The sequence below is a fragment of the Nicotiana sylvestris genome, chromosome 7, assembly GCF_000393655.2.
Source record: "Nicotiana sylvestris chromosome 7, ASM39365v2, whole genome shotgun sequence".
NCBI classification, from domain to species: Eukaryota; Viridiplantae; Streptophyta; class Magnoliopsida; order Solanales; family Solanaceae; genus Nicotiana; species Nicotiana sylvestris.
In genome coordinates, this window is record NC_091063.1 from 125,525,725 (window position 1) to 125,537,397 (window position 11,673).

The 11,673-nt window shown below is 36.5% G+C and overlaps 1 protein-coding gene across 1 annotated transcript; it reads right to left on the reverse strand.

Annotated features, from left to right (window-relative positions):
* Positions 1-8,766: 8,766 nt before the first annotated feature.
* LOC138873736 (uncharacterized) lies at positions 8,767-9,335 on the reverse strand. The gene is made up of 2 exons (XM_070152213.1): positions 9,045-9,335; positions 8,767-8,928 (listed from the first exon to the last, which is right to left on the reverse strand). The coding sequence occupies exons 1-2, from the start codon at positions 9,333-9,335 to the stop codon at positions 8,767-8,769; spliced, it is 453 nt and encodes a 150-aa protein (XP_070008314.1).
* Positions 9,336-11,673: the final 2,338 nt, after the last annotated feature.

Here is an 11,673-nt window from a genome sequence, read left to right on the forward strand (position 1 = left end):
CAAAAGAAAAAAAGAAAAAGGAAAAAGAGTAAAGAAGTTGGATCTATAATAATTGATTTGATATATGCATGCGGTAAAGTCGCGTACTCCAATAATTTGACTTTTATATGTCAATTTAATTATTCTATTCCGATTAGGATCCTAATTAAGTTTCAGTCTACACATTATTTCTACTTACATATTTGGTCCTTTCAGCAAAAACTTTGGATTCCATAATTTTACAACCATTTCAAAGCTAGAATTCTTTTTGCTTAGAAGTATTGATGATTATATAATTATTTCAAATATCACTTGCAATTTTGTCATGTTGATAATTAAAACATAATGAACGCAATTACTTATTTTATACTCTTTACAACTCCTGTGGAGGCAGTTAGCTGCTTCAATCTCCACGAAATGAAAAAAAAATGACCAAGTCTTAAGCATAGATCTTATACTTAGATACGCTCTAATGACTCCTTACTCGGGAAAAAAATTATCTGCACCTGATGTTTATATTAAATGAATGAATACATGATATTTGCCTCATACAAACTTTTATTACTTAACATGAATAAGTTTAAGTGATATGCATTCTTCCTTTTATTTTTAACTATTAAGCTTAATATGTTTGGTTTGATATAAATATCGGGTTCAGGTAAGTATTTTTCCTTTCGAAGATGAATAACCAAATAAATAGGAGACAATAACTGTGAACGTTACTGTGTTAAAAAAAACAGAAAACTGTTAGAAGAATAAAGAACTGTATAAAATAGTAAAGAATCAGAAATATTCCGAGTCCACAATTTTCTTGTGTGTCCTTAAGGAATTTTAACCCCCTCACACGTTGCCAAGGTAATGGATTAAATCCTCCCAGGATAAAGCGGAATAAACCTTCCTGCAACAGTGGCAATACAAACTGCAGGATACCAACGAACTCAAAAGACGGAGCAAAAACACACTTACGAATTTGAGAGAGAGAGACTGCGAATTAGGATGCAGTGTATTCAGAAAGAAAGAAGTTCTGGAGTGGTTTTTCGTGTATTTAGAAAGAAAGAAGTTCTGGAGTGGTTTTTCGTGTATAGAAGATGCAGCCTTGCCTCAGAATTTATAGGCAAATATCAGAAGAGGTGTCTAGAAAGGTGTCTTTTCAAAAAATACGCGGCCAGAGAGGCTCTCTGAATCTGACTGCCGCGATTCTACCGCGGTCGCGGCAGAACCGCGGCCAACGAGGCCCTCTGAACTTTCAGCAGGGTTCTGGCGTATTTTCAGCAGTGATTTGGCATTTAATTAATTATTAAATAATTAAATAAATTTTGTCCAAAAAATAATCTTATCGATCATTTGACAAATCCAAATCCAAATCCAAGCGACGACAACAGCGCGAGGGTTCATTCTCTTCAACTCCTTTTAAGAGCTTTAAGAAGTGAATCTATATATAAGCACACAAATGTGATTGTCGCTCACCAATGAGGGACAAAGTGCAATACAAAAGTTCACTTCTTCAAATTTTCATTTTCCCTCCATTTTCAATTCACACTTCTTCTACTTTAAAGCCCAATGGCTTAAAGTCCAACAATAACCTCTAACAAACGCAAATTATTTAAATCAAATTTGATCAAACAAGTCATTCGACCATAGAGTAATTAGTAGCTTCCTCCTATAGATAACTATCCAAGATTTGGCACTTCATGTAAATCTTCATATGTATTGTAAACAAGGTTTGAGGCACAATAGAAGGAAATTTCGCATCTTACAAACTTTTTCTTAACAACAAGAAAGAAAAGAGGTTTCAATATTTTCGATACTTCCAATTTCCAAATAAGTCAAGTTGTGAATCATTAGTTTCCAATTAAGCCTAGCATTTATTGTTGGATCCTTCAATAATATTACAAGTGAAAATATAGCAAACCTTTGAGGAAAATTATCAAATCGGTAAAAGTGAGAAAAGAAAGGCACCATCACTAGTGAGCCAAACCAAAGGGACACTTGTCCTCAAGGTGCATGACAAATACTTTTTATACACGTTGATTTCTGTTTGTCATATGCCTAAAAAGCATGTGTACTCGAAAAAAAAGCAAATGAACAACTTAAGTTTTGCACTTAATATTTATACCAAACTATATTAGTTTATTATAAGAGAAAAAATTGTGGTGAGTATATATTTTTGTTAACTATGATGTACTTAGGTTATATACAGACATGTCAATTAATCATGTTGGAGCGAATGAAAAATATTTTATTATTAATCTCTCTAAAAGCTCTCTACAATTCTCATAAATTTTCACACTCCTCCACACATAAAATAAGCTATCAATACCCATATTTATAATAGTATGAAACCTATTTCAACTAGAAACAAGAAAGCATATTCCTATATTTATTCTAATTGCAAATCTTATTTAGACATGAATTAAATAAATCAAATCCTAAATAACTAAGGTTTTCCACTACAACTTTGAGTTAGTTTTCCAACATGGTGAAATGGCAAATGTGGACATTTAGAACCTATTAATTGTCGAATGGGAGTAAAGGGCTCCAAATACGCTGTCGTAGATAGAGGCGGAGCTAGGATTTGAATCTTGTGGGTCGAGATTATAATTCTCTTAAGTTACTGGGTTCTAAATTAATAATTTGTACATATTCATTGGATTTCTCAATACAAATACAGGGTTTAAACAAAAGTTACTGGGTTCGGCCGCATCCGTAGCTACTACCGTGGCTTCGCCCCCAGCAGCAGACACCACTACTGATATAAATTTTTAACCCCGCTCTTGTTTACTAAATTTTCCTAAGTGAAATTTTAGGTTTGACGAGTGAGATTCGTTATAGAGGTAGAGCATGCTGTGATAAGTGTTTGGATCGAGATAATAAGGTGTCATGCGGAAGCTAGTAAAACAAACCTTGAACGACGATAAATCTGACAACAAAAGAGTAACCTACCAAAAGAGACACAAATATTTAACGTGGTTCGGTCAAATGACATATATCCACGACGGAGATAAGCAATCTATTACATAAAAGAGGGTACAAAATATCGAGAGAACAACCTCTGAAAGAGGCAAATACAAGTGGCACACTGACACTTGTCTCGAAAGCTCTCCCCCTAAACAAGACTCTCAAACCTCATAAGAAAACCAAATATGATAATAAAATCATGACCAACACCTAACAATAAGAAACAATCAATATTCCGTGCTCTTGCTACGAGTAAACGATCATGTTCGAATAATTCGTCCAATTCAAGGACAACTATAATGTCTTTGTATCATAAAATTTGCTTTTAACTCTTTGGGTGGTTTCATAACGTTCCTCACCATCTTATCACCAAATGATAATTTTGAAGTTTGAGTTGTGTGGATCATAAATGAAAATAATGTTTATTTTTTTAGGGTGGAATAGAGCAGAGACAGAGTCATGATTTGAAGCTAGTGAGTTAGGATTTAGGAATTCTATTTCTTTTAAGTTGCTGGGTTCTAAATTAATAATTTTTACATATTTATTGAATTTTTTAAAAGTAAATATAGAGTTTGGACCAAAACTACATCCGAACCTTTAGCCCCGCCCTTGGGTTAGAGACAAAATAAATAGTCAATTGAAATTTTTTATGTGGTTGTAATCTTCCAATCAGAATTAATTTATACTATCACATAAGTCATCCTGAAATTTATTTTTGCAATTAGACAAAATCTATTGTTTTCCAGAGCTGATATTTTACTAGTGCACGATTCTTACCGACAGCTAAGATTTCTTTTAGATATTGAAGATTAGACAACCTTCTTTATTTCCATTCTTAAATAACGCCAAATTGTTCTGCTAGTACGCTTTATTCCAAAAATGTCACTGTGGCCAGGTAAGTCTTAAAACTTACTATTTGAGTCCCATATTTTCCTGAATTTATGATAACAACCTAAACAACCGAATCGAAAAATACAAGTTGCAGAGCAACGTAGCTAGAGAAAATATATACCTTTGGTGGAATTTTTATTAGGGTGTCCCCGTATGATAAGAAACACGGAAGTTCATTGTGAATTGACTTTTAAAAAATCCAAAGGAGGACAAAACTACAAAAGTTCTTTCGAAATGGACCATACAACTTCCTTGATACTACTGTGAGATAACTGTTGATTTTGTTCTTTGTTGTTTCTAATGTCAGCCACAAAACTAAGGGAAAGACAAATTAATAAAATAGTACTATGTATCCCATATTGTACGACTATTTCTTAGAGAGAGCTGTCATATTATGAAATAAAGACTATAAAGTAAATAAATCAAAGATAAGTATAGAGAGATTGATATATTATTCAACTTCAAACTAATGTATATAATTAGAGGTGGATCCAGAATTTTTACGAGACGGGGGCCTTATTATATTTTTATCGCTGCCCCTTAAAGGCTTTTCAATGTTCAGGGTGCCAAGCTATTTATATAATTATTTTTAAAGTATGCATATATACATATACAAGATTTTTACCAAAATTTACGGGGTCCATTAACCCCTCGATTATGTACATAATGAACTAAAATTACTTCTATTTAAAGAAGAAAGGAAGCAATTGCGAGAATTTTTAGGAATTAGCTGCAAGACTTTTCAAGAAGCAACTGTGAGACTTTTATAAACTGCTTGTAAGTTGTCTGCATGAGATTCACGCAACCTGCCTGTTTAATAGGATACTGCTGCATGTCATTTCATTGAGTTGCTTGCAACCTGCCTGCATCAGCTATTTGTAGATAAACTTCAATGGAGTACTAAATGGATAATCATATGTAGGAATGTTATCTATAGCGGAGTAATAACTGGACATCTATAATATAATATTTTTATAATATTGCCTCTTGGAGGTTCATTATTAAGTGTCTCGTTAAAACCTTACTAGAAAAAATCCGGTGGAAAAAAATCCTAGGGAAGGAAATACCTTACAAGAAAAATATTGTGAAAAAAATCTTAGTAAGGGAAAAAAAGTACAACGCATATTTTATTGTCCCCGATGAAAAATCTGCTTAAACATTTGAGTCATCGCATTCCAATTTTGTGTAACATCTTCTCAAAATTTGAAGTTGGTAAAGATTTAGTGAACAAATCTATTGGATTGTCACTTGAATGGATTTGCTGCACATCGATATTACCATTCTTCTGTAAATCATGTGTAAAGAATAACTTTGATTAAATATGTTTTGTTTTATTTCCTTTTATGAATCCTCCCTTGAATTGCACTATGCATGCAACATTATCTTCATATAAAATTATTGGTATTTTGGTATCACATTTCATACCATATCTCCCTCTAATGAAATGTATCATCGATCTTAACCATATACATTCTCTACTTGCTTCATGAATAACTATTATCTCAACATGATTTGAGGAAGTAGCAACAATGGATTATTTTGTAAATGGCCATGATATTGCAGTACATCCGCATGTAAACATATAACATGTTTGAGATTGAGCATTATGTGGGTCAGATAAATAACCTGCATCTCCATAACCAACAACATTTGCACTACCTTTGTTAGTATAAAACAAACTGTAACGACCTGGTTGGTTGTTTTGAGTATTTTAGCCACGGTCCCCTATTCATTGCCTCTTCTATATTGTATTATGGTTATGTGACTTGCCGGGGGTGTTTGATTTTGATTTAGGTGAGTTCCGCAGTGAAATGGGACACATAGTACCTAAGTCGGAGGCTTGAAAGAGTTGATCGTAGTTTGACTTTTGTATAGATGACCCCAGAATAGAGTTTTGACAGTTCTAATAGCTCTGTATGATGATTTTGAACCTCGGAGCGTGTCTGGATATTGATTTAGAGGTACGTAGGCCATTTCAGCTTGAATTGGTGGAAGTTAGAAACTTAAAGGTTTGGAAGGTTGAGAAGTTTGACCGGGAGTTGACTTTATTGATATCGGAGTCGGATGCCGCTTCTGGAAGTTGGAATACAAAATTCTCCCAAACCAAGCTCTCTAACTCAAAATGTGATAAATGAAATCAAACCCCTCGTTCAAGATTCTATTGCCTAGTGATTCTGCATATGCGATCACTTAACTGCATTTGTGGTGCCGCTTCTACAGTCAAATAATCGTATATGCGTTTCTGCCTCAACACCAAGATTTCCTCTTCTTCGGCCTAAACCTTGAACCTGCGGACCCGCTTCTACGTTCCACCATCACAGGTGCGATCACGCTTCTGCGATAATCCTCTGCATCTGTGGAAACTTTTTAGCTCAACCAACATCGCTTTTGCGGTCAAATGTCCGCACTTGCGGACTAGCTCCAACCTGCCCCATCTTTGCTTTTGCAGCTCAATGTCTGCATTTGTGGGCTCGGACCTGCGGCCATGCCTTCACTGGTGCAAAAATACTAGAAACCAGATACCTTCAACAATTCAACGAAGTTCAAGAATGATCCAAAAACAATCTGAAACACAATCGAGGCCCATGACCACGTATAAACATACCAACGAGTTGCAATACATAACACAAGCCTACTTAATGCCTCAAATCATGCCAAACAATATCAAAACTACGAATCACACATCAATTCAAGCCTAAGTAAACTAGTGAATCTCCAACTTACAAAACTCATGTCAAACCACATCAAATCAACCCGCAATGACCTCAAATTTTGCATGCAAGTCCAATGACCCAACGGGATTATATCAACTCCGGGAACCACAATCCAAACCCAATATCAACAAAGTCAACCATTGGTCAAAGCTATCAACCTTCCAAACATTTTACTTTCCAACTTCAGCCAAAAAACACCAAACCAATCTACAAACCTCCAAATCCAAATCTGGACATACGCCTAAGTTCAAAATCATCATATAAAGCTAAGGTTGTATTGTGGTCCGGGCCCGGGCCTAAACGGGCCTGGGTTTTGCGGGCCGGGCTTTGGCGGTCCCGAGCCAAACGGTCTCGGGCCTAACGGGCCAAATGAGTGGAACCGGCCCACTGCGGTCCTAAGCCCACATGGTCCCGGGCTAAATGGGCCGGGCCCGCGGGCCTAAACGGGCGTTTCTCGTTCCGGGCTATTTATTTTTTATCTAAGGCAATTTCTTGTAAACTATATATGTATATACTAATATAAATTGCTTATATATAGCTATATAAATATATATAGTATATATAGTATGTATATATAATTATATATTGCCTTATATAATATATAGCTTATATATATTATATATACTATATCTATATCTATAATATATATATCTACAAATATATATATATATATATATATATATAGTTTAAATTTGATATAGTATATATATTATATATCTAATACATATAAACTATATATATATATATATATATATATATATATATATATATATATATATATAGTTTATATGTATTAGAGATATATGTATTATATATATATATATATTGCCTTATATATAGCTTATATGTATATATATATATATATATATATATATATATATATATATATATATATTGCACTATATATATATAAGCTATAGATATAGTTCAAATTAAAGTTTACATTTAATACTCGGTATCAAAGCTGCAAATTAAAGTTTACATTTAATACTTCAAATTAAAGTTAAATACCTTCAACATAATACTTCAAATTAATCTAACAAACTAGAACATTAAGCATAATACGTCTAATAATTTGAAAATAACACAAATTATCTCAAATCAACTTAAAATTTTAAATACGAATGTCTGGAGAACACGCAAGACAACTCTTTATATGCCTCCTTAAAGAGTCTGTGCCCTCCTTTCGACGACGAGTGTAGACTCGACCACAGTTCTTGCACTTTATTATGTAAACTTCTTCATTTTCTTCTACCACATTAAAGTGTTCCAAAACAAATGGGTGCAATCTAGAATCACCGGGCATGATTTAACTTGAATTAAGAATTGGAGTTTGAGAATGAGAGATGAGTGAAGACTTGAATACTTCAATTTGAGTTTGAAAAATGAGAGAGATTGATGAATTTGTGAGTAAAAATGAAAGAATGAGGGGGTATTTATAGTTGAGAATAGGGAAAAAGTGTAATTATAAAAAGTTAGGGGTTAAAACAAAGTTTGGGAGCCAAATGGCTATTTTTGAAAGTGCCAAACGGCTAAAAATGCAGTCCAACAGCTACATTTTAAATATCTAACCGTTGTCCCTTTTTAATTTTTTTTAAATTAGCCGTTGGGCCTGTTTGGCCCGGTTGAACCGGCCCAGGCTCGCCTGCCGGTCCCGGACTAAACGGTCCCGAGCTCACGGGCTTTTTGGTAAGGACCGGCCCGCTATGGGCTTTTGCACCACTAGAGATCGGTCCATTTGGCACGCGGTCCCGGGCCGGTCCCCGCCCACAATACACCCTTATATAAAGCTATTGGAACCATCAAAATACTATTCTGTAGTCATCTATACAAAGTAAAACTCCAGTTAAATCTTACAACTTGAGCCTCCAACATTGGGACTAAGTGTCCCAATTCACTCCAAAACCTCTTCGAAACCAAACCAACCACCCTAGCAAGTCACGTGACTACAAATACACATAAGCATGGCATAAAATAGGAGAAACACGGCTAAAATGCTAAAAATGATAGGTCGGGCCGTTACATTCTTCCCTAACAAAGGTTCGTCCTCGAACGAGTATAGAGACATACCTAAAGTGCCAAATATATGAGGATATTAGCTTCGTATATCATGCTGGATCTCCCAAGATGCCTCCTTGACCAGTTGACCTCTTCACCGAACCTTTACCGATGCAATGTTCTTCGACCTCAACTTCCGGACCTACCTGTCCAAAATAGCCATCGGCTACTCAACATATGGCAAATCATTGTCCAATTGCATTGAGATGAAATCTAACACATGTGATGGATCACCATAATACTTTCGGTGCATGAAAACATGGAACACCGGGTGAACTCCTGATAAGCTGGGTGGCAATGCAAGTGTGTAGGCCACCTCATCCACTCTCTAAAGAATCTCAAAAAGACCAATATACCGAGGGCTCAACTTTCCTTTCATCCCAAACCTCATCACACCCTTCATGGGCAAAACTCTAATAGAACCCTCACATACACCATGAATACCATATCACGAGCCCTCCTATCAGCATAACTCTTTTGCCTAAATTGTGTTGTATGAAGCCGCTCCTGAATCAACTTCACCTTCTCCAAAGCATCACGGACCAAATCAGCGCCCAATAACCTAGCCTCCCCAGGCTCAAACCAACCAACTAGAGAACGACATTGGCTCCCATATAAGGTCTCGTAAGGATCCATCTGGATGCTCAACTGATAGCTGCTGTTGTAGGCTAACTCTACGAGCGGTAGAAACTGATCCCATGAACTCCCGAAGTCAATAACATAGGCACGTAACATGTCCTTCGGTATCTGAATAATGTGCTCGGACAGTCCGTCCGTTTGGGATGAAATGCCATACTCAGCTCGACTGTGTGCCCAACTCTAGCTGCACGACTCTCCAAAAATGCAATGTAAACTACGTGCCTTGATATGAGGTAATAGACACTGGCACACCATGGAACAATCTCCCGAATATAAATCCAAGCCAGCTGCTCTATAGAGTAGGCAGTCATGATTGGAACAAAGTGTGCAGACGTGGTCAACTATCCACAATAACCCATACTACGTTGAATCTCTTCAAGGTCCATGGAAGTGCAACTAAAAAATCCATAGTAATATGCTCCCACTTCCACTCTGGGATATCAAGCCTCTTAAGCAAACCACCCGGTCTTTGATGCTCGTACTTCACCTGTTGATAGTTCAAACATCGAGCCACATAATCCATAATGTCTTTCTTCATTCTTCTCCACTAGTAGTGCTGCCTCAAATCATGGTACATCTTTGTGGCACCCGGATGAATGGAATACGACGAACTATAGGCCTCTCAAGTATCAACTCATGCAACCCATCCACATTTGGAACACATATTCGAACCTACATCCTCAACACCCTATCATACCCAATAGTCACCTCCTTGGCATCATCGTGCCGCACCGTGTCCTTAAGGGCAAGAAAGTGGAGATTATTATACTAACGTGCCTTGATGTGCACAAACAAAGAAGATCGTGAAGCCACGCAAGTAAGAACCCGATAGTCTCCGAAATATCCAACCTCACGAACCTGTTGGCCAAAGCCTGAACATCCAAAGTTAATGGTCTTTTCCCAAGTGGAATAAAAACAAGACCACCCATGCTCTTAGCCTTCTTACTCAATACATCGTTCACCACATTGACCTTTCCTGGATAATAAAGAATGGTGATATCATAGTCTTTCAGTAACTGCAACCACCTCCATTACCTAAAGTTCAGATCTTTTTACTTGAATAAGTGATCTAGACTCCTGTGATCTGTGAACACCTCAGATGACACGCCGTAAACATAATGCCTTCAAATATTCAGCATGTGATCAATGGTTGCCAACTCCAAATCATAAACTGAGTAGTTCTTCTCATGCAGCTTCAATTGATGCGAAGCATAAGCAATCACTCTACCATCCTGCATTAAGACACACCTGATGCCAATCCATGAAGCATCACAATAGACTATGTAAGAACCCGATGTTGAAGGCAAAACTAGAACTGGAGTTGTAGTTAAGGCAGTCTTGAGCTTCTGAAAGCTCTCCTCAGACTCATCAGATCACCTGAATGGGGCACCCTTTAGGGTCAATCTAGTTAAAGGTGATGCAACGGACGAGAAGCCCTCTACGAAACGACGACAATACCCAGCCAATCCAAGGAGACTCCAAATCTCAGTAGCAGAAGACTGTTTGGACCAACTATAAACTACCTCAATCTTCTTTGTATCCACCTTAATCCCTTCACTAGACACCCCGTGGCCCAAGAATTCCATTGAATCAAGCCAAAATTCGCACTTGGAGAATTTAACATATAGCTTCTTCTCCCTCAAAGTCTGGAGCACGATCCTCAAGTGCTACTTATGATCCTCCCAACTGCGAGAATACACCAATATATCATCAATGACCATGATGATGAAAGAATCAAGATGTGGCTGGAACACACTATTTACCAAGTGCTTAAAAGTTGTTGGGGCATTGTTCAGCCCAAAAGACATCACCAAAAACTCATAGTGACCATATTGGATCCTGAAAGCCGTCTTCGGAATATCTGAAGCCCTAATATTCAACTTATGCTACCCCAATCTCAATTCAAATCTTAGAGAATACCATAACACCCTGAATCTAATAAAACAAATCATTAATACACAGCAATGGGTACTTGTTCTTGACTGTAACCTTGTTCAACTACTAGTAGTCAATACACATCCTCATCAAACTGTCTTTATTCTTCACAAATAGAACTGGAGCACCCCCAAGGTGAAATACTCGATTACATGAAACCTGATGGCGTCCAAATCCACTACTAAAAAGTAAATGGACACGGTCACATGCAATATAATTTACCAAACTATGAGTCGGGGTCGAATCCCACAGAGAACAATATGTAGGCGATTAGGCGTGTAAGAGAATTATCACTTATTATGCTAAGCCAAATACTTAGAAATATTTTGAGAAAATATTTATAACTAATTGAGAAAATAAAAACTAACCTAGAAAGCAAGTAATGATCAATGGTTACAAGTACGGATGCACGAGGAATTACTTTCAGTAACTATCCAATGTATTTTACGATTTTATAAATATGAGCGAGTTTATGTTAATATGACTTGGGTAATAATTC